This window comes from Myotis yumanensis, unplaced genomic scaffold, assembly GCF_028538775.1.
Source record: "Myotis yumanensis isolate MYYU_CA2020_CCGP unplaced genomic scaffold, mMyoYum1.0.hap1 SCAF_19, whole genome shotgun sequence".
NCBI lineage: Eukaryota > Metazoa > Chordata > Mammalia > Chiroptera > Vespertilionidae > Myotis > Myotis yumanensis.
The window spans coordinates 8,741,440-8,764,454 of record NW_027223770.1 but is presented as its reverse complement, the minus strand read 5'-3'; the positions used below and the strand labels follow the sequence as shown (position 1 = coordinate 8,764,454).

Sequence of the window (23,015 nt, the reverse complement as noted above, 5' to 3'; positions counted from 1 at the left end):
CACCCCCACATGTGCCCCAAAGCCCATACATCAGGCCCAAGAACCTTCAACCTTCAGCCCTGGAACTTGAAATATTTAATAACTTTCCTCTGGAAGACAAGACAGCTGAATCCCTTTCCTGCCGGCGTAAGGCAATGGTGCAAATGCTTCAGTTGCTAATTGAGGCAGGTCACTTATGGCGGAAGGTGCTGGGGGTTGGAGGGGGGCGCCTGGTCCTCCCAGGAATGTGGGGGCACTGGAACCCCAGCCCAGGGCTCCCCCTGAGGTAGGCACAAGGTACAAATCCCCTCCGGCCTTGCAGCCGGAAAACCCAACGTGCAGGACACAGGAGTCTGCCTTCAGCCAGTGGGTGGTCCGGAGGTAGAGTCTAGAGCTGTACCATCCCTGTGGCAGCCGTGGGCTGACCGTTTGGAGCCTTTGGGTTCAATAAAACACATTACTGTGAAAATGTCACCTGCTTCTTTGGGCTTTATTAACGTGGTGACTAGAAAATTCAAGATTAGGTATGTGTCCCATTCCCATTCTGTCGGACGGTGCAGCTCTAGGACTCGGCCCACGACGGCCCGGGTTCCCGGGTACCCCAGGCGCCCTGTCCGAGGGCCCCACCGTCCCGAGTCCCTAAGCCTGGGTTTGGCAGCATGTGAGCCCTGAGACGATGCAGGCGGGCGGCAGGGACACCTACGGGGTGAGGACACCGACGGGTGGGGCTGGGCCTCTTAGCTGCCTCCAGCCCTGAACACTTTGCGATCCTTCCAACACCAGCCTGGACAGCACCCCGTCACCCCCTACACCCCACCTTCGAGAGGCTCCCGATAACAAGGAAGGCTCCTTCCTTCCGCCTGGGACTGTCCACCCCGTCAGGTCCAGTCCCCAAAGCCCCAGAAAGGAGGCTTAGCTTCCTCCCTGCACACAGCAGTGCCTGGGAACCTCTAGCAAAGCGAGCGACCCCTCGATCCAGCCCACACCGCACTCCCCGCCACGCATGCCCACGCGGGCTCTACCGAAGGCGCCGAGGTCTCCATCCTCATCCATCTTCCAGCTCACCGCCTGCAGTGACACCTCCCGGCCACCAGGTGGACCCGGCGCACAGCTCCACTCACACACTTTTCAAGTGGATCACCCCAAATTCGGTGAGCAGGGCCACCACGAGGAAGCTCACGTAGAAGAGGAGCAGGCAGAAGCCGTAGATCTTGCTCAGCTGGAAGCACTGCAGCGGGACCGCGACCAGGGAACAGACGAGGCTGAGGCCCAGGGCGCCCGCCAAGACCCACACCAACAGTCCCTCTGGTTCCAGCTGCAGGGAGAGAGGCCGGGTCACTCACAGCCATCAGTCAGTCAAACTGATGCTAGAGGGCCCCTTGCTAGGGGCCGGCGAAGGCCCGCCCCACCCGGACCTTCAGTGTTTGAAGCCACCTAGCTGTGTGGGAGGCAGTAAGACAGACGTGAGCAGAGCAAGGACGACGGGCGGGTACAGAAGGTACCCGGTGGAGAGCCCCAGGTGCCTAGCAACGGACCATCAATTGTAGGGTGGGAGCTGCTCCAGGGGGACGATCCTTCCCTAGTCTACGCTGGTCACGGGGTTCAGACCAGGGCCCCGGACCTTTCCTCCCTAGAGAACATCTGGGCCTCAGTTGTACGCCAGCTCCAGGCCCAGATAAGCACCAAAACCAGCCACGGCTGAGGCTGGCGTCAGGGCCAGGTGCCTGGAATAATGACCCCCTGCCCTGGTGCACGCCAAGCAATCAGCGCGACTGCGACCCTGAAAGGGCACACCTGGAAGCTGCTGAATATTCTAGCATCTCCCCTAAAACTGCCACCCTTAAGCCCTTAGGGGGGCCCTACCCGGTTTGCTCAGCGGTTAGAGCGTTGACCTGCGGACTGAAGGGTCATTTCGGTCAAGGGCACGTACCTTGGTTGCAGGCTTGATCCCGGCCCCGGGTTGGGGGGCGTGTGGGAGGCAACCAGTGGATGTGTCTCTCTCACATCATTTCTGTGTCTCCCCCTCCCATTCTCTCTAGAAAATCAATTGAAAAAAATGTCCTCGGGTGAGGATTAACAAAAAAATAAAGAAAAAAGTACCCTTAGGACGGAGGACCTGTGTGCTCTGCCGCGCCCTCTGGGAAGCGCCTGCGCCTTCCCCTTTCCCCGCCCCTTCCTATTCCTTTTCCTCCTCCCCCCCCCCCCCCCCAGGGGCGTTACCATTAACCGCCTCACTCCCAAGCTCCAAGGGCCCTTCCTTTACCTCTGTAACTTGCTTCCTAAACCTACTTCCTTTTAAAAAATATATTTTTATTGATTTCAGAGAGAAATGGAGAGGGGGAGAGAGAGAGAGAGAAACATCAATGATGAGAGAATCATTGATCGGCTGCCTCCTGCACGCCCCCTACTAGGGATTAAGCCCGCAGCCCCGGCAGGTGTCCTGCCAGGAATCAAGCTGTGACCTCCTGGTTCATGGAATGACGCTCAACCACTGAGCCACGCCAGCCGGGCCTAAGCCCATTTATTCTAGGAATTACTTCCATCTCTGTGATTTACCAAAGAAACGTTCTCTTACAGTCTGGGTCTTGGCTCTGAATCCTTTCCCAGCCAGAACCCAAGGACCGAGGCTGCTGAACCCAGGTTTGCTGTGACCCCACCGGTCAGACACCTGGTGCCCTCAGGCTGCCTAAACAGCCTGTGCTCATTTGTTAGGGCAGCCATAGGGCTCGGATACAATATGTTCGATATACATCACGTGATGTTGTTGAAAAATTCTCAAGCAGCACAGAAAAGGAAGTGAAACTGTCCCCAGCTCACTTCTCTTCCTTCTAGACTGAGCATATGTCTAACATAGGCCGAGGACTTAACACTCACAGCCTTTCATTTTCACAACTACCCCCAAGAGGCGCGTCACAGCAACACACAGATGAGGAGACTGAGTCATCAGTAAGTGACAGAGCCCTGGGGAAGTCCCAGCTCTTAACCAATACCCTGTCCTGCCTCCCCACACAGGGACATGTATGCATGTACACACAGGTGGGTACACACAGGTGTCGGTGCACAAACACTCAGACCTGTGCATCAAATCTGAGAACTGGGCTCATACAACAGTGAGCGTTTATGAGCAACCAGTATTTTGTTTCTTTCCCCAATTTTATTATTTTTTAAACCTCACCTGAGGATATTCCTTCCATTGATTTCTAGAGATAGTGGAGGAGAGGAGAGAAATGGAAGGGAGGATGGAGAGAGAGAGAGAGGGACATCAACTGGTTGCCTCCCACACAGCCCCCACCCAAGGCTGGGGAACCTGCAACCGAGGTACGTGCCCTTGACCAGGAATTGAACCCGAGAGAGCCCCTCTGGTCCACTGAACCAAACCGGCCATTTTGCACCCACCAGTGCTCACTCCACGGACACCCTTCCCAGACGGCCTTCCCAGGAGCCTGCCTGGCGTCTTAATGAACAGCAGGGGCGTTTTCTACACACAAAGCCGGTGGAATGCACACACACACACTCCTGTGGACGAAGGGGCCACATGCTGACCTGACAAGCTCAGGGGAGGCCTGCATGGCAGTCTTGCAAACTCAGAGACCTAAAGTCACCACAAAGGATGGTCTGAAATTAAACTTTAACTAAAAGCAGTGATGGTGGGCAGTTATGTCCTAGGCTGGTATCTTCACTGACAAGGTCAACCTTTACCTTCACTGAGCCTATCTGTCTTTTTGCATCTATGATAACATTCCCTTGAAACTTCCCTTTTTCTGGAGCCCTTGGGGCACAACCAAATATGCTGGTCGCAAGGACAGATACCACAGATTCCTTTATTATCGTGTTAATTGATCCCTCACCCACCTAAGTATGTGTCCATCATTTTACTTTTTATCCAATCCCAGAGGTTTCCCCTGCTTTGCTTTATCCCTCCTCCTTAATCTATCACCAATGGATTTCATGTAACCCACCTACATCCCTTTCCTCTGATTGCCATGTATAAATACAGATGTAACCCGCCATTCTCCGGAGCACTATCTCAATTCGTTGAGGTTCTATTTCCCGGCATATGTCGGCAGTTTGGCTCAAATAAACTCACAAAAATTCTTTACAGGTTTCAATGGTTTTTACGTTAACACTCTCAGCAGGGGGCCCGCCCTACGCCCCATTATCTGCACCTGCCTGAGAATCGATACGGAAAGGAATCTTTAAACCCAGGAAGAGTACCAGCAACATTTGCAGTGTGTTTACCTTTGAGAAAGGCCATTTGCTTCTGGGCCTGGCCTCCGGAAAGGCTGGCCCTCCTGCCGGCTCACTGCAGGTCAGCAGCCGCAGAGGCTACTGGAGACTCAGAACCAGGAGGAAGGGGGGGCTCTGCTCCCATCAATACCCACCTCAGCCTCCGGACATTCCAAGAGCGTTCACTCGCTGAGCCCTAAAACCATCCCGGGGTCCCCGCCTCATCTAATCTCCCCCTCGTTTGGTCTCCAATTCACAGCCATCCAAATAGAGATGCTGGGATAGGCGATGCCAACTGGCTGCCTTGCTCTTTGCCCTGCTCAACATTTTAATTTTTTCTAAATGTTTTCATTGATCTTAGAGAGAGAGGAAGAGAGAAGGATAGACAGAAACATCATCGATCGGCTGCCTACTGCTCACCCCCACCCCCACCCCCACCCCCACCCCCACCGGATATGACCTCCCGGTTCATAGATCCACGCTCCACCACTGAGTCACACCAGCCAGGCCAATATTTTAAAAGAGCGAAAGTTCACCCAGGAACCTCGATTTCCTCTCTAGAAAACCTGACTACCCGGCCCCAGGAGGCCCCCCTGAACAGCCCCGACCTTTCCATCACCTGCCGCCCGGCCAGCAGTATCTGAATTTTCCACCTTAGGACTGAGTCACTCAAGTGTCCTGCCCTCGTCAGTCGGCAGGGAGCTTACATTAAAATGCAGCCGCCCAGCCCTGGCCGGTTTGGCTCAGTGGATAGAGCGTCGGCCTGCGGACTCAAGGGTCCCAGGTTCGATTCCGGTCAAGGGCATGTTCCTTGGTTGTGGGCACATCCCCAGTAGGGGGTGTGCAGGAGGCAGCTGATCGATGTTTCTCTCTCATCGATGTTTCTAACTCTCTACTCCTCTCCCTTCCTCTCTGTAAAATATCAATAAAATATATTTTTTTTTAAAAAATGCAGCCGCCCAGCCCGCACCCTGGAATGCCTGGGTCAGGAGGTCTCTTGCAGCCCCTCAGGGAATTCTCAGATCCTCTTGAAATGTGAGACCTTTGACCCTCAATGTGTTTCAGAACCTTCTCCAAATCTGCTGGCTGCCTGTTCTAGGGCTGTCTCCAACCGATGGCGCCTTCCCTCTCCTCCCAGCCCACCCATGTGGACAACCTTGGGATGAGGTGTTCAGCCCGGCCCTTACCTCGTGGGTGCTTATCCAGGGAGTGGGGGAGGGGTGTGGTGGGGTGGGATCACCAGCCCCATTTCACAGGTGAGGAAGCTGAGGCTCCGAGATGTCCTAACTCATCCAAAGTCATATAGCAAGTGGCTTAACTGATGGGACCGACACCTGAATCCAGGGACCTCCTGCCCCTTCCCCCCCAACTACAGCTTATCACTCTGTGAATTGGAAGGAATACATTTTTCCAACCCTACATGCGAAACATTTTAAAGATATTCTACAGATCAGATTTGTCCCGAATTTAGACAAGTCCTCTCCCAGGAAGTACAAAGTGCTCAGGTGTGAGTCACCTGCTATCCAGAGGACAAGTGGGGGGGGGCGGGCAGGAGGAGGAGGAGGAGGAGGAGGAGGAGGAGGAGGAGGAGGGGACATGGTAAGGAGGTCCGTTGCAGAAGGGTCTGGCCACTGGCCACTCACCTTCACCTCGGCGTGGCCCCTGGAGATCTGCAGCAGGCAGCCCAGGCCCACTCCCACCAGGACATCTGCAGCCCGGCTCAGGAAATTTGCTGGAACCACCCATAACCCCGACCATGCAGCCATTGGCTTTCTCTCTGATCTACACCCCCCACCAGCTCCCAAACCCTGCCCGAGACCTCCGCCAGGTTTGGCGCCTCTAAGAGGGCGAGCGTCCAGCGGGCATTTGCACTCAATCCCTGAGGATCGAACGAGTGACAGACATGCTCGGTGCCTGGTGGGCACTCAGCACATGGGAACCTGAGGCTCGGCCAGGTAAAGTGGCCGCCCATGGTCCACGGGGGGACTGGGACGGAGCACGGGTCAAAGCCACCCCTAGGGACTGCTCAGGGGGCACTGCTCAGGCAGGGCCCCTCCTCCCCACCCCAACCTGAGAGGTCAGAGCCGGGCTCCGTGGGAACGAAAGGGCCCTGGAGTTACAGCCCCGAGGGTGGGCATGCACAGGACTGAGCGCCCACGCTGCCTGCGCTGAGGCTCGGGCACCGTGAAGGATACTGAAAATAATGCCACCGAAGCAGGCGGAGAACGCCATCCGGGGGTAACCCTGGCGGGCCAGCGTGAAATCGGAGAAGACATCTGCGGGGGAACGAGAGAAGGCTGGCGTGGTGAGTGGCTGCCCCGGCCCTCCCGGTCACTCACTCCTTCCTTCTTATCCACAGTCCTTCGGCCAACAAACGCGGATAAATGCCCCCGGGCCTGGCACTAGCTGGCTGGCTACGAGAGGCCACAGCGACCCCTAAGACACAATTCCCTTCCTTCAACCCCTCTTCTCAGCAGAGGCAACTTTGTGGGTGTGATGTGCAACCACCGATTTTCACCTGAGTCCATCTGCTGCTAGCATATTTGGTATCTCCATGCAAATTAGGTATCTCCATGCAAATTAGGTGTCTCCGTGCAAATTAGGAAAAGATGAGTGAGAGGAGATTTTAGCCCCCAACACCTTCTTTGGTCACAACCTGGCCAGCCCGACATGGCGGCTGCAGCTAGAGAATTGTGTGTGTATGTACGTGCGAATACCTACACGTCACACACGCATGCACACACCCTGCCTGACGCTGGGGAGCCACGAGTGTCCATGCAGGAGAGGGGAGCCGCACTGGGCTTCCACAGAACCTCCTGGCTCAGGGCATCCCGCTGCCCAGTGATGGTCACTCCAAAAGGTCAGTGGGGCCCTGGCCACTGTGGTTCAGTTGGTTGAGCGTCATACCATATACCAAGAGGTCGCTGGTTCAATTCCCAGTCAGGGCACATGCCCAGGTTGTGGGCTCCATCCCCAGTCAGGGGTGTGCAGGAGGCACTAATTGATGGTTATCTCTCATTGATGTTTCTCTCTCTCTCTCTCTCTCCCTTCCTCTTTCTCTCTCCCTTCCTCTCTCTCTAATCAATAAAAACATATTTAAAAAGAAATAAATAAAAACGTCAGCGGATGCTAAGCCCACGCTGAGGGAAGTGCCCTGGACGTCCCTGCCCCGTGCCATTCTGGCTGGGGGAGCGAGGGGCAGGGATGTGGCTGTGCTCACCCCGCCCCCCAGCCCCCTGCCCCCGAGCCCCGAGTCACCTCCGATGCTGTTCCCCCAGGCCAGCAGCGTGAGGCCCAGGACGGTGTTGCTCAGCCGGAAGACCACGCCCAGGGACCGCAAGATGTTCACCACTTCCGTGGCGGCCACGTTGATCCACAGGGCGCTGGTCAGGAAGCCCAGGAAGGCAAAGATCTGGGGAGGGGACGGCGTGTGGATGGGACCGAGGCCGGCCCCCCAGACACAGCCTCAGTCCCTCATCTGTGAAATGGGGCGGTAACAGTGCCTACTTCTCGAGGTTGTCATGAGCCCATGAGTTAACAGATGCAAGGAAACCAGAGCCAAGCACACAGTAAGTCCTCGATACAATGTTAGCTGAATACTGCTATTTCGTGAAGAGGTTCCCATAGCTTTCATCAGATTTCTGGTCTACGGGCCAAATGCCACGGATCATCACAAAAAGAAGCTCCCTGCCCTGGCCGGTGTGGCTCCGTGGATAGAGCATTAGCCTCTGGACTGAAGGGTCCCGGGTTCGATTCCAGTCAGGGACACATGCCAGTTTGCGGGCTCGGTCCCTAGTGGGGGTATGCAAGAGGCAGCCAATCAGTGCTTCTCTCTCATCATTGATGTTCCTATCTCTCTCTCCCGTTTCTATCTCTCTCCCTTTCCCGTTCTCTCTGAAATCAATAAATATATATTAAAAAAAAAAAAACTCCGTTAGCAGTCCCTCTGCAAGCCCCCAACCTTCACCCCAGCCCCTCCCTCTACTTCCTGTCTCTGTGGATCAGACATGTCATATAAGTGGCCTCACTGACTTCTACAATATGTGGTCCTGTGTGACCACGTGTTCACTTAGCACCATGTTTTCAAGGTCCATCCCTGCCGAAGCATGTGTCAGACTTCAAAGACTAGTAAGAAACACTGGCTGAAAACCATTTCTCTACATGAGCAATGAGCTGGGAATTCGAGCCCTCTGGGTTGGTACATCCACTCCAAGTTTCTAAAAATAAAAACCACAATTTTTTTTTTCATCAATAAAAAGTTGAAGTGTTGCCTGGCCGGTGTGGCTCAGTGGTTGAGCTTCAACCTATGAACCAGGAGGTCCCACTTCGATTCCCCGTCAGGGCACATGCCCAGTTGCAGGCTCGATCCCCAGTAGGGGGCGTTTGCGTGCAGAAGGCAGCGGATGGCCTATGAGAAGGTCAACACACTGCTGCCATTGAACCCAGCAGTTCCGCTCCTAAAAACACACCCAGGAGAAATGCACGCCTATGTCCACACAAACACTGTTATACAGATGTTCACGGCAGCACAATTCATAACATCCCCAAAGTGCAAACAACCAAATGCTCATCACCAGATGGATGGGCGCACAAAACCGTGCTATGGCCGCATCATAGAATACTATTCAGCCACAAAAAAGACCTATTTACTGATGCACGTTACAATGTAGGTCATCTTTGAAAACATTTTGCTAATAAGAGAAAGAAGCCAGCCACAAAAGACCACAGATTGTAGGATTCCATTTATGTAAAATGTCTAGAATAGACAAACCTATAGAGACAGAGCAGATGGGCGGCAGACAGGCGATGGAGGAAGAGGGGCGACAGGGTGGGACTGCTGGATATGGGTTTGCTTTTTGGGGTGATGGAAATGCCCTACAGTTGATGAGGTGATGACTGTACAACTCTATGAATATACGGCTGACCCGTGAACAGTGCAGGGGCTGGGGGTGCTGACCCCGTGCAGTCGGAAATTCACGTCTAACTACAGCCGGCCCCTCTGCACCCACGGATTCCCAACTGTGGATCGAGAACACAGTGACCCTTGAACAACACGGATTTGGACTGTGTGGGTCTGCTTATAAGTTCAAGGGTCAACTGTACTAAAAACCAGTGACTTGTACATTTCACATAGGTGAATTTTATGGTATGGGAATTACATCTCAATAAAGTAAAGCTGTTACAAAAAAAGAGAGAGAGAGAGAGCAAGTGGACCTTGAACAGGTACAATAGCCCTCAACAGTGGCTTGAAAGACCTGTCATTGCAGAAAGTGGTTCCTGGCCCAACGACCCCAGAGGCGCAGACAGGACACCTGCCGGGAAGACCTCAGCGTCCCCCTCCCGGCCCGGAGACCCCAGGATTCTTACCCAGTGGAACCTGGGGGGCTCGCTGTTGGACGTGGCAAAGAAGGTCACTGCAGCCCAGGCCGTGCCCGCGATCACCACTACGCCCCAGACGGGAAAGAGGCCGCCGATCTCATAGATGCCGTCTGCGGGGGGATGAGGAAGGGAGCCGGTGCTCTCCACAGCTCCTGCGTGACACCTCCTCCTGAAGGCCCCCCCAGAATGACGGAGGAAGTTGGGGTGAGACCATGACTAGGGAGGCTGGGGTCCCTTACACCTGCACATATTAAGTGCCTGCTGGATGTCCAGGGTTCTGCTGCCGTGGTGTGGTTAACAAGAAAACGCAGGGATGTGGGTGGGGAGGAGGAATGTGGGCTGGCCTGGGCGGGGGCGGGGGCGGGGGGCCGGAGGGGGGTGGAGGGATACTCACAGGCCCCCGACTGCAGCGTCAGGACCAAGACCAGGGGGCTGATCACCAGGTGCAGGCAGTTGAGGGGCCGCTTCCAGTTTCTGTCTTCCTTGTCGGGGTCCACGAGGGGGACGGTGAGGAGGAGCAGGAACTCCACAGGCAGCTGGCAAGTCCGAGAAAGCGGGAAGGTGTCACCAGGGAGACCCGTGTCTGGGCTGGCTGCACCCGGAGCGCGGTTTCTCAAGGTTTTTTTTAAGTTTATTTTATTTTTTAAAAAATATTTTTATTGATTTCAGAGAGGAAGGGAAAGGGGGAGAGAGAGATAGAAACATCAATGAGAGAGACTCGTTGATCGGCTGCCTCCTGTACGCCCCACACTGGGGATCGAGCCTGCAACCCGGGCCTGTGCCCTGACCGGGAATCAAACCTCCTGGGTCATAGGTCAACGCTCCACCACTGAGCCACGCCGGCCGGGCGCGGCTTCTCAAGGACACGGCTGCTATTGCCTGGATTAGGCTCCTGCTGCTGCTGCATCACATCGCCACACGGCTGCCCTGGGACCACGCAGACCTATTCCCTCCGGCTCTGGGGGATGGAATTCTAAAACCAAGGCTCCTCTGGCAGCGGGAAGCGAGTTTCCTCGTCTGTTCTAGCTCCCAGGGCGCTGCCTGCGCTCCTTGGCCCGTCTCTCTGAGCTGTGCTTCTGGGGTCCCGTCTCCTGAGCTGCCCCTCTGCCCCCCTCTTTCCCTGTGAAGACCCCTGTGGTGACATTGGGTCCCTGTAGATAATTCAGATAATCTTCCCATCTCAGGGCCCTGCGTCACATCTGCCACACAAGGTAACAATTCCACAGGTTCTGGGGACCAGCACAGGGACATCTTGGGGGGGGGGGGGGAGGGAGGGAGGCATTATTCAGCCAACCACAGCGCCTCCTCCACTAGTCCTGACAGCCATACCTTCCAGAGGAACACACGGAGGCTCAGAGAGGTCAAGGAACCTCTCTAAAGCCACACAGAAGGGTTTATGCAGCTGGGATACAGGCCAGCTTGGACAGGCCCCACACCTCGTTTTTAGCCCGATTCGTAGGAACACTGCGGAGTGTTCACTACGTGCTAGGCACCAGACTCAGCCCTTCACACCATTAGTCTATTGAGCTGTCACAGTCACTGTGGGAGGCTGGATTCCGTTTCCCATTCTTCCATCCCTTCCGGCAACGGAAACAAACACCCACACGCTTGGTCAAGTGACTAGAATGTGGCAGGAGGTCGTGCCCTGTTCCATTTCTGTTGGCTGTGGCCACGGCACTTGCTGTGACCGAAGGGCTGTTGGTGAAAGGGAGGTGAGCAGAGGCTGCAAATGTGCTTGTGAACCTTGCCTTGGTCTCTTCCGCCAAGAAAACAGCACAATCCCAAGAACCCACTGGCCCCAGAAGGAGCGATGGGGCAGACCTGACCGCAGACCACAGCCTGAAAAGAGAGTCACCCCTAGATGACCCAAAAGGTTGCCATCGTAAGTCCATGAGATTCTGGGGTCACTTGTTACGCAGCTTCGTTGCCACAGTAACTTCCTGATACAACCACTGCAGACGAAAGGCATTACCATTATCCCCAGTTGACAGTGGAGGAAAGTGAGGTTCAGAGAGGTGGTGTGACTTGCTCAAGGTCATGATGCAGCCAGAGCCACCGTGGGGTGCAAATATAGTTCCTTATGTGCCCACTGGGACTCAGGGACCCTAAAATGGGCACACGGTGGAGGTTCCAGGTTCCTCCAGGAGGAGAGAAGGGCTGTGAGTGTGCCCACTGACTTCTTGTCTGGGAGAGGGAAGGCATTTGGACGCCAGCCTGCGTAGCCCTGCTCACATCCAACCCTCAGGGGTCATGCAGCCCAGGGAAGTGACAGGTGATTAGAAAACTCTATCTTGTTCTCACTGGAACCCACCTTGACCCAGTCTCCCACCCAGACCCAGGTCCCCGCCCTCACCCAGGCAGGAGGGGTCCCCTCCTCTTCTTTCCCTGTCCCTGGGCAGACGCTCTCCTCCGTGGGGGACTGAGCCCCAGGTCAGGCCATCAGCCAACCTCGATGACTCAGTTTCCCCACCAAGTCCCAGGTTATCTAGTTCCAGGAGGGTCTCGGCAGTCCTCACTGAGTTAGAGAAGGTTGAGTGGCCACCGTCACAAAGCCAGGGGCTCAGTTCCAGGGCCCCCTCCTACCTTGAGCACCTTGAGGACCCTCCAGTACGCCGGCTTGTTCCTCCACTTCCTGCAGTCCAGGGGGTTGAGGGCCTGGACCAGGATCTGAGCCGTGGTCTCCTGGTAGAAAAGCAGCGGCTGGTACTCTTCCCCTGGGGAACAAGGCAGGGAGGGGCAGGTGTCGGGCTGGCTCGGCCTCCAGCAAAGCCTCTCTGCTCCCACCAGCGCTCCCCACCCTCGGAAGGAGGAAGCAGCGGGGCCTGGTGGCGGGCAGGTGAACTAGCCCAGAGCTCAGCCGGGTGCGGTGGGAGGGGAGGCTGGTTTGCAGCCTTGTTCCTGGGGCCTGGAACCTCTCCACCCCCCACCCCCACCCAGCCCTGGTGCCCCCACCCCAGCTGGGCCCAGAGCCCTGGACTCACGGTAGTCATAGCTGGTGGTGGTAGAAGACACCCGATCCTCGTCCTCGGAATCCGAGAGCATCTCTGGAGGAGAGAGGGGCGTGTCACACCAGCCAGAGCCCAGACGCTCCCCATCCCACCCAGAGCAGCCCCCTCCGGGCAGCTGGTAGGGTGCAGGGGCCAGACCCTCTGGAGTTGGGATTGCTCAGCCATCGCCACACGCTCAGGAATCCTTACAGAGCCAGGAAGGCTAACGGGCGGAGCGTTTTCGAAGGGGAGGATGGAGCTATTAGACGCGGACAAGGCCAGGGAGGGGAGATCTCCCCGGCACAGGCAGGAGTGCGAGGTGGGACTTCGCAGAACGAGTAGAAAAAGCACGAAGAGGAGATGGGCAATGGCCAAGGCCTCGGAGACGTCAGGCAGCAGCGAAGGGGGTGAGGGGTGGGGGGAGGGGGGGGGTCAGCCTCCACGGGGCCTCTCGCGGGGACCAACACAGACCCTCACCTGGAGTAGCTGGCATGGAGGAGACCAGGGACCGCCTCCGCTGCCACCGGTAGATCCAGGTGCAGAGAACCACCGTGACCACGTAGAAAACATACAAGCCCAGGTAACCTGCAGCCGGGGGCACGAGTCACCAAGTGGCGTCCTGGCTGCTGGGCCCCGGGAGCAGGGCTGCCCGTCCCATCGCTGGAGCCTGTTGGTGGTGGCTGTGTGTGTGCACCCTGCCCAGTGTCAGTAAGTGGAGCCCCCGCCCCCCTCCCCTGCCTTCCTTGACCCACCATCCCTTCCTGCCGCCCTGGACCCTAACAATCCAACAGTCAAGGCCCTGAGGCCTGGCAGACAGTGGCCTCCCACTCAGGTGCTCCGGGTGGTGTCCTGCTCCGGGCCCTGGAGGCGGGGCCGGCAGCCGGCTCCTCTGAGCTCTGCTGCCCAGATGACAGCCACGGAGACCTGGCAGCAAGTGAAAAGGCGGCCGGAGAGTGTGGGCACCCCCCTCCCCCGCGTGGTGCCTGGCTCTGGCAGGCCTGTGACCCGCCAGGACTGCTGCTCATGGGGGTGGGGGGAGGCGCCAGCCACCCGCTCCTGCCCCTTCGGGCGAGGGGGGAACGGCTCCCACGGGGCGGGTCCCTGGATGCCTGTGCATCCCCAAGCCCCTGGCTGCTTTCCTTAACCGCCTGCAAATTGTCCCGCATCCCGGCCACCTGAGCCACGGGGTGGACTGTGTGTGCTGCTGGTACCCTGATCGTCATGGCCAGCATCCCGGCTCGACTGCTTGTTAACATTTGGAATTGTGCAAAGTCTGAACACGGCCCCTGGCTCCGCCTGCCCCCTTTGGTTACCCGGACCACACGTGCCTGTTCTTACTCAAACCCTACCTGAGCGGGGCTTCCATCACTGGGCACCAGAAGAGCCCTGTGCTCTGCTGGCCACCCCGTCCCGTCCCCCTGTGCCTCCCGCCCCTCAGCCCTGGGATGACCCCGCCCGGCCCTGTGCTGCTCACCCAGGGCCCAGGCCAGCGTGACCCGGCCGCGGTAGAGGGCGGTGAAGGTCAGGAACACGGCCGCCATGTAGAACACGATGTCTCTGAGGAAGGGCCTGGAGGCCGCCGTGAAGGGGCGCAGGATGGCGATGCCGCCCGCCACCACGGTGGTCACCAGCACGCCGGCGCCTGGAGGAGAGGCCGCGCGCTCAGCCCCCCCCCCGCGCCTCCCCCTCCTGCCCCACTGCCCGCAGCCAGGGCCGCTCCTACCGAACAGGGCCCCGAAGGCCAGGCCGGCCGTGTGTGGGTCCGAGAAGGCCACCAGGGCGCTGAAGATATCGGGCGCACCATTGCCAAACGCCAGGAAGGTGACGCCATGGGAGAGCGTGTCAAGGGAGGTCAGTGCAGAGGCCCCAGCCTGCCAGGCCTTTCCTGGGGCTGCCACCCGTGTCCCCGCTCCCCCCGCTCCCCCCCCCCCGCCCCCCCGCCAGGGCGCAGGACCCAAAGGATACTGCCACATTGTGGGACAGCTTGAGCGTCGTAGAAATCGCTGACAAGTTCGGGCAGAAACTGCGGAGAAACAGCAAATGGTGAGGAAGCCACAGTGAGGGGCCCCCTGAGCCCACCCTTCCCCCAAACCTGGGGTCGCCCCAAGGTCAGCCTCCCAAGACCCCTGAGCCCAAGGCCAACTCACAACTTCTCCGCAGTGACTCCCAGAATCAGAAAGAGGTAGAGCAGCCAGAAAGCCTGGGTGGGGGCCGGAGAGGGAAAGGTTAAGTCCAGCCTGGGCCACCGGCCCTGCCCACCAGCCCAGCCCACCAGCTCCCCCAGCAGCTCCCCAGCAGGGCCTCACATAGAGGGTGATGGCCAGAGGGAGGAGGCTGGGGGGGAAGTGGCAGAAGATGCCTTCCAGGTAGTCCAGGTAGCCCCCGTCGCTGCGGCAGTCAGGGTTGGTCCGGATGAAGTCACAGCGGTCGGAAGCGTTCAGGCCACACACGTCACGACACTGCAGGAAGGGGGGGCGGGGGGGGACTCAGAAGTCCACATGCCAAGGGCCCAGACTGGGCCCACCTACACAGCTAGGATGACCTCCTTCAGTCTGCTCTCTCCTGCACACTGTAATCTACACTAACAAAAGACAAAGATGCTAATTGACCATACCTTCGCTATGCCTAAGCCACGCCCACCAGCCAATCAGAGCGACTGTATGCAAATTAACCCAACCAAGATGGCGGCCGGCAGCCACAGAGCTGGAACAAGCAGGAGGCTTGGTTGCCCCGGCAATGGAGGAAGCCAAGCTTCCTGTGGCCTGCTATAGCCTCCGCAAAAGGCAACAAAGTTTCAATTATAGAAGACAAATAAATCCCAGATACCTGCTTCCAGCTAGCCTCCACTGGGAGCTTGGGTGGCTGGGGGCTTGGCCAGCCTGCAAACAGCCATCAGCCCCTCACCCAGGCTGGCCAGGCACCCCAGTGGGACCCCTACCCTGATCCGGGACACCCTTCAGGGAAAACCAGCCGGCCCCCACCCATGCACCAGGCCTCTATCCTATATAATAAAAGGGTAATATGCAAATTGACCCTAACAGCAGAACGACTGAAATGACTGGTCACTATGACACACACTGACCACCAGGGGGCAGATGCTCAATGCAGGAGCTGCCCCCTGGTGGTCAGTACACTCCCACAGAGGGAGCTCTGCTCAGCCACAAGCCAGGCTGATGGTGCCAGTACAGCGGTGGTGGTGGGAACCTCTCCTGCCTCCTCAGCAGCGCTAAGGATGTCTGACTGCAGCTTAGGCCTGCTCCCCGCTGGCAAGTGGACATCCCCCAAGGGCTCCCGGGCTGCCAGAGGGATGTCTGACTGCCAGCTTAGGCCCAATCCCCTGGGGAGTGGGCCTAAGCCAGCAGGTGGTCATCCCCCGAGGGGTCCCAGACTGCGAGAGGGCACAGGCCGGGCTGAGGGACCCTCCCGAGTGCACAAATTTTTGTGCACCGGGCCTCTAGTTTAAAAATAAACTTGTGATGGAAATTAACACAAGCAATTCATGAATACATGTTTGTTTCAAACAAAAACAATAAACAATATAGAAAGATTTCTAGATTTCCCCTCCTTATCCCTGCCGTCCATAATCCCACCTCTCTCCAGAGATCCTGCCATGATCAGTGGGACGCGCACCCTTACAGACATTTCTCAGTTCGATGACAGTTGGATATTCACCCTGTTTTAGTTTGGTTTGTTTCACAGAAACGGATCCATCCCAGGAGTCTCTCTATGGAGCACACCTGTGCCCCGCCCCCCTCACTCCACAGGTGTATTTCCCTCGCCCTCTCTTTCTCCTAAGCTCCAACGGCCCTTCCTTTGCCTCTATAACTTGTTTCCTGAGCCCATTTCTTCTACAGATCACTTCTACTTGTGACTTTCTAAATAAACCTTCTCTGTGCTATAGATGAGGACGCTGAAAGAAACAGACCCATCCTAAATCTCTTCTTCCTGTGATTTGCTTTTACCACTTCATGTATATGCCATATCCTCTATAATAAAAGGCTAACATGCAAATTGTCCCCACGGGCAGGAGTTTGACTGACAGGGAGTTAGACGTGCGCTGACCACTAGGGGGCGGCAGGGAACATGGCGGGCGTCAGCAATGCGGCCCTGGCAGCGGGTGGCAATGGAGGCGCTGCTGGCCCTGATGAGAGTGGGACCATGGCGGGATGGTGGAGCAGGTGAATGGGCAGCGCCAGGCCAAGGCGGGTGCAAAGGGAGCGCCCTCAGGGGACGCTCTGACCCAGGAGCGCAAGGCGGGTGCGAAGGGAGGCCCCGGCTGGCAGCCGGCCGCCGGCAGCCCCTAGAGACCCTACCTGTGCACAAATTTTGTGCACTGGGCCTCTAGTGCTGCCATACTGATACATAATGATGAAGAGGGTGATAAAAGTCAAAATATTCTGAGTGCCAGGAGCTTAAATGCATCTCAATTAATCTGCACAACAACCTTGTGAGGAAGGTACTGTTATCATGCCCACAGACAGATGAGGAGGCTAAGGCAGTGTCCTGGTTCCACTCCGAGGTAGTCAGAGCTGGAACCCAGCCATTTGAGGCTCTAGAAACCCTACTCCTATCACAGTCCCTGCCTCACTGCAGTCTTTTTTTGTTTTGTTATGTTAATCCTCACCTGAGGATATTCTTCCATTGATTTTTAGAAAGAGTGGAGGGGGGCGGGGGAGAGAGAAACATCGATGTGAGAGAGAGAGACATTGATTGGTTGCCTGTAGCACATGCCCAGGGCGGGGATCGTGCCTGCAACCGAGGTGTGTGCCCTTGACTGGAATAGAGCCCGGGACCCTTCCGTCTGTGGACTGATGCTCTACCCACTGAGCCAAACTGGCTAGGGGATCACTGTCGTCTTTTTAACAGCACCCCAGTATTTCATACTATGAATGGTCCATAGTGGAGATAACATTTCCCTACCGTGGGCATTTGGGTGTGCCTAATTTCCCAATAACACCAGCAAAGAACTTCTTTACACATGACTCGCCAGGCACACACGAGGCTATTTTGTCGGAGGAGAATTCCAGAAGTGAAAGTGCTGAGTCAGAGCTGATCCTAGCCTGGATTCCTCCGGAGGCAACCCCGAGACAAGAAGTTGCAGGAATACCTCCTTTTAGGGCGCTTCGCAGATCTGCGTTTATTACAGGGGTGTCTGCGGCAGCCCTGCATGCAGCAAGTCCATTGGCGCCGTTTTTCCACGAGTTCAAACCCTGATTCTGCCCCTTCCCTCGTGGCCAACTTCCCCTCCCGGGACCTCAGCGTCCGCATCTATAGCACAGAGATAATCATACCCACATCAGGGGCTCTCGGGAGGACGTGGTGAGCTTGGCCCAGTGCTCGACAAGTCCGAGATAGTCTCACACAACTACAGTTGGCCCCGGTTTCCTGCACCCAGCAAGCACACCCCAGGAGGCAGCCCTCGATTGTATAAGCACAGTAACCACAAATTGCTTTCCCCATCGGTGAAATGGCCTAATTACCCGTTCGCCGTCCTCAGAGCGCGAGCAAGAAAGCACTTAGCAGCCCCATAAAGTTGGTGCAGGCGCTAGACACTCAGCCCGTTGGTACAAGTGGGGAGGAACCGCTGAAGAAAATACAAGGCAGAACTTCTGCCCCAGCAGCTGGAGGGGACTGGGGGGCAAGGGGGGGGGTCGTTATCTTGAGCAGACCCTGCCTTTAGTCATCCACCCCTGATCCACCATAACCTCTCCACCCCTTACAGACCTCAGAACGGAATGATGCAAGTTCTCAATGGCCCACACCCTCCCTGCCTCGGGAGAAAACCTGTTTGCCTCTCACCCCAGGGACCTGTTGCTTCTCACTCAGTGCATCGAAGTCAATGTCATTACCATCCGCCCAGTGGCTGAGGTTAGGAATCTAAAGCCATCCTTGACTCCTCTCTTTCTTCCACCACTACACCCTCCATCTAATCCATCCCACCTATTGTGCCTCCGACATTTATCCAAATCTCACCACTTCTTTCCTACCTCCCAGACCCACCATCTGGACAGCTGCAGGAGCCTCCCCACTGCTGCCCTTGCTATCACTCTTACCCCTCTCAATCCATTCTCCCCAGAGAAGCCAGAGAGATCCCTTGAAAAAAATAAATCTGGCCCTAACCGGTTTGGCTCAGTGGATAGAGCGTCAGCCTGCAGACTAGAAGTTCCCAGGTTCGATTCTGGTCAAGGGCATGTACCTTGGTTGCGGGCACATCCCCAGTAGGGGGCGTGCAGGAGGCAGCTGATCGATGTTTCTCTCTCATCGATGTTTCTGTCTATCCCTCTCCCTTCCTCTCTGTAAAAAAATCAATAAAATATATTTTTAAAAAAATAAATAAATCTGATTTTGACATACCTCTGCTTAAAACCCTCCATTGGCTCTTCACTATCATAAAACAAGTCTAACCTCCTAGCCTCAGCATGTAAGGCCTTTTATAATCTGACCACCACAACCTCTCCATTCTTATCTGTTAACTCTCTCCCCTTCACTCTGTTACAGCTATTCTGGCCTCCTCACTCCTACAGGAACATACTAAACTTGTTTTTGCATCAGGACCTTTGTACTTGTTATTCTCTTCTGCCTAGAATGCTCTACCCCCAGAGGTCTGTAAAAGTGGCTTCTTTTCTTCTTTCAGGGCTTGGCTCATAGAAGCCATCTGGGACCACCCAATCTGAAACAGTTGGAAATATACCCTCCCCCTTACAGCCCCGCCTCCCCAATATCACTTGATCCTATTTGCAGCATCTTACCACCTGAAGCTTACATATTTTTATTGATTTCAGAGAGGAAGGGAAAGGGAGAGAGAAAGATAGAATATCAATGATGAGAATCATTGATCAGCTGTCTCCTGCACGCCCCCTACTGGGGGTCCAGCCCCCAACGGGGCATATGCCCTTGACTAGAATCGAACCCCGGACCCTTCAGCCCACAGATCGACACTCTATCCACTGAGCCAAGCTGGCTAGGGCACATGTTTACTTCTTTATCTGACCTCCCAGGACACTGTTAGCTCCATGAAGGCAGGGATTTTTCTCTCTACTGTTCCCTGGTACATCCCAGGGATTCGCTTAGTGCCTGGCACATAGTAGGTGCCCAATAAATGTTTGTGGATTGGATGAATTCACCCCTACCTGATGCCAGCTTTCCGCCTGGATACTCACATCTACCACGGGCGTCTGGTTCACACCGGAGGCTGGAAATGGGGGGCTGGTGTGGGCCCCTGTAGATAGGCCACTGGCCACGGACACTCTGTCCACCATCAGCAGCACACAGAGCCAGCATAGCACCCAGTGCCCATTCTGTCGTCCGCCGGCCATCGGCCCCCACGGGCCTGGCCTTCACCCTCTGCTTCCCCTTCTGTGGTGGTTCAGTTTCAAATGGCTGGCAGCTCCGGCCGCTGCAGGTTGGGGGTGAGAAGGAGGGACAGTGTCACTAAAGACCCCAAGACCCAGCAGGAGGGGCCTGAAAACTTCTTCAACTGAGGAACTGCCCCCCTTCCTCCCCCACCCCCCAAAGGAAAACCAATATAGAAATGCACTAGCACCGAGGACCTCATTTCATCCTCCAACTCCATAGACGAGGTGCTGCTAGTGCTCCCAGTCTGAGGAGGAGCCACCTGGAGGCAGAGCCAGAGGCCGCCTCCTCCTCTAGGTCTCGGAACAACTCAGGAGCAGTTATGGTCCCCGCCCCTTTTACAGAGGAGGGAGCAGGGCTCAGAGAAGTTGCTCCAGCTGCCCGAGGCCACACAGCAAGGAGGTCGCAAAGCCAACAGTGCCTTTGATATGGAGATCCAGGCCCAGAGGGAAGCGAATTGCTCAGTCACAGCCTGTTAGCAGATTCCGGCTGGACTCAGCCTCTTCCCTAAACATCAGGGCAAAAAACAACTTCGTTTTTCTTCCTAAGAAAAACTGGGGGGTTGGCAGGGGGCGGGGGTGGGGGGCACCTCTGGCACATTCATTTCCTTCTCTGAGCTCTCCCACACGTCATGGATGAGCAGGTTTTATTTTTGCCGGCAAGAAAAACACCGCCCAGAAAACAAGTTGTTTTTTGTAATCCTTTGCACAGGCGTTTCTCAACGTCCTGGCAGGGGCGGGAGGAGGCCCGGAGGAAGAGAGGGAGAGGGAAGGGGCAGAAGCACCAGCAAAGCATCTTTCCTCACCTGTTGGCTCTAACTCCTTTGCTGTCCTGAACTTCACTTGTCACCGACTTGGAAGCGCTGACCTGCAGCCAGAGACTCCCGGCTTCCAATATCGGGGCGATCACTTCCAACCTCCGAGCCTCTGGTTCGCCCGAAACATGGAGACAAATGCTGGCCCCTCGGAGCACACAACAAGGGCTCAATAAACGCTCGCGCCTTCGGTGCCCCCAACGCGAGGATCCGCACGCGCCTCCTCTTTCTGGGTCGCGGGTTTCGTGTACTCAGTCCAGGGGGGCATTTATGGGGCGCCTCCTGCGCGCCTCCCGGCGCCCAGCGCTCCCCCGACGCTCGCAAGTTGTGCAAACCTCAGAGGAGGGAGGGCGCGGGGGCAGGACACCGGGGCCGCGACCACCTCGGCGGCTGCACTTGGTAGACACGCGATTCCGAGAGCCTCCAGGTGCTGCTGCGCAAACCCGACCGAGGCTGAGAAGTTGCACTCGGAGCGCCGGTCCGCCCGCGGCGCCCTAGCGGGCGGGCAGGCTCCTCTTACCTCGTGCAGGGCCTCGGACCCGCCACCTCCGAGCCTCGACTTCGCGGGGCCTCGCACGGCCTTCCCGGTCCCCGCCCGCTGACCCGCGCCACCCAGCCTCCCGCCCCCGACACGGCCCGCCCAGGCGGTTGTGTCCCGGCCGGTCCCGGAGCTGGTCCCAGGCTCGCCTCGCTCGGGCCCCGCCCCTTACACCGCCCCGGCCCGAGGACACGCCCCCTAGAGCTCGCCCCGCCCCTTCCCTTAAAGGCACAGGGTCCCGGGGAGGTCCTGAGGGTCTATCAGTCTCACTCGCCATCCTCTGTTGAGCCCACTGCCTGCCCGTAAGTTCTGCTTTCGCCGCTAAAGCAGAAGCGAGCTGAAACCAGATGAGTTAAGGCAGCAGGAGTCCAGAGAGGGGAAGTTAAAAGGTGAAACTAAAGGGTTCTGTTCCCGAGGAAGGGGCAGGCAAGAAGACGCCAAAATGTTTCTGATCAGCGATGGTGATAAGGAGCATTGGAGATGGTCCCAGGTGGGAGGGCCCCGCCCTGCCCACAAATATTCCAGCTGTCCTGCCTGCAACGCCTCTATCTGAGAAAACCCCCAACTGGGTTGAGCATTTGCCTCTAGTACAGCGGTTCTCAACCTGTGGGTCCGACCCTTCGGGGATCGAACGACCCTTTCACAGGGGTCGCTTAAGACCATCGGAAAACACATATATAATTACATATTGTTTTTGTGATTAATCACTATGCTTCAATTATGTTCAATTTGTAACAAGGAAAATACGTCCTGCATATCAGATATTTACATTACGATTCATAACAGTAGCAAAATTACAGTTATGAAGTAGCAACAAAAATAATTTTATGGTTGGGGGTCACCACAACATGAGGAACTGTATTAAAGGGTCGCAGCATTAGGAAGGTTGAGAACCACTGATCTAGTAGCATAGCTTTTTCTGTTGTTGTTAATCCTCAATTTTTTTCCATTGATTTTTAGAGAGAGTGGAAGGGAGGGAGTGGGGAGAGAGAGAGAGACTGGTTGTCCAGGAATCCATCCTGCAACCCAGGTATGTGCTCTTGACCTTGAATCAAACCCGAAACCCCTCTATGCTCTGGGGAACACTCTAACCACTGAGCAACACCGCCAAGGGCTAGTAGCATAGCTTTTGAGAGAGGAAGGCAGCCTCGCAGGTGTGGCTCAGTGGGTTGAGCATCATTCCATTCACCAAGAAGTCACTGGTTCAATTCCAGGTCAGGGCACATTCCTGGGTTGCAGGCTTGATCCTCAGTAGGGGGTGTGTAGGAGGCAGTTGATCAATGTTTCTTTCTCTCTTTTCCTCTCTCTAAAATCAATTATTAAAAATAGAGAGAGAGAGAAAGAGAGAGGAAAGCAAATAGATCAAGACAGGGGAATTAGTGATCTGCTTGTCCCAGCCTTCTGGGGAAGTCCTGGTCATTTCTGTCTTCCTGCCACTGGCCTGGGAGAGCTCGGGGCTGGGAAAGGGGTGATGAGGCTGGGAGCCAGCGTCTCCTCCCAGGCGCTCCTCCAGCCCCACACCCACGTCCACAGTTGCACACATCTCCTTCCACCACCTTTAAGTCTGCCCACTTCCTCAGCACCTGCAGGAATGAGGCCCAGCTCTGAGCCTGGCGTCTGAGGCCCTCACCTTCCAGCCCTAGGGCCCCTTTCTCGCTTCCTCTTTCACCCCCACCTCCATCCCCTCCTGCTCCAGCCCTGGGAGTGCTCCCCCTTCTCTGAACACCCTGCTCCTTAC

At 56.4% G+C, this 23,015-nt stretch overlaps 1 protein-coding gene across 1 annotated transcript; it reads right to left on the bottom strand.

Annotated features, from left to right (window-relative positions):
* Nucleotides 1-60: 60 nt before the first annotated feature.
* SLC8B1 (solute carrier family 8 member B1) lies at nt 61-21,359 on the bottom strand. Its single transcript, XM_070399957.1, has 17 exons — nt 21,260-21,359; nt 20,731-20,887; nt 19,733-19,968; nt 14,879-15,031; nt 14,720-14,772; nt 14,538-14,595; nt 14,296-14,401; nt 14,047-14,214; nt 13,050-13,157; nt 12,567-12,629; nt 12,169-12,299; nt 9,980-10,121; nt 9,574-9,695; nt 7,465-7,618; nt 6,402-6,482; nt 5,850-5,914; nt 61-1,294 (listed from the first exon to the last, which is right to left on the bottom strand). The coding sequence occupies exons 3-17, from the start codon at nt 19,886-19,888 to the stop codon at nt 1,097-1,099; spliced, it is 1,758 nt and encodes a 585-aa protein (XP_070256058.1). The 5' UTR covers nt 19,889-19,968; nt 20,731-20,887; nt 21,260-21,359; the 3' UTR covers nt 61-1,096.
* Nucleotides 21,360-23,015: the final 1,656 nt, after the last annotated feature.

Bases quoted from the DNA above. Each gene is read 5' to 3' on its own strand.
- SLC8B1 (XM_070399957.1), bottom strand. From the start codon at position 19,888: ATGGCCGGCGGACGACAGAATGGGCACTGGGTGCTATGCTGGCTCTGT. The intron at 10,122-12,168 runs GTAGGAGGGGGC...CGGACTTGCCAG, and splicing joins GGGTCCTCAAGGTGCTCAAG to CTGCCTGTGGAGTTCCTGCT. The intron at 9,696-9,979 runs GTGAGTATCCCT...ATCCCCCCGCAG, and splicing joins GACGCTGCAGTCGGGGGCCT to ACGGCATCTATGAGATCGGC.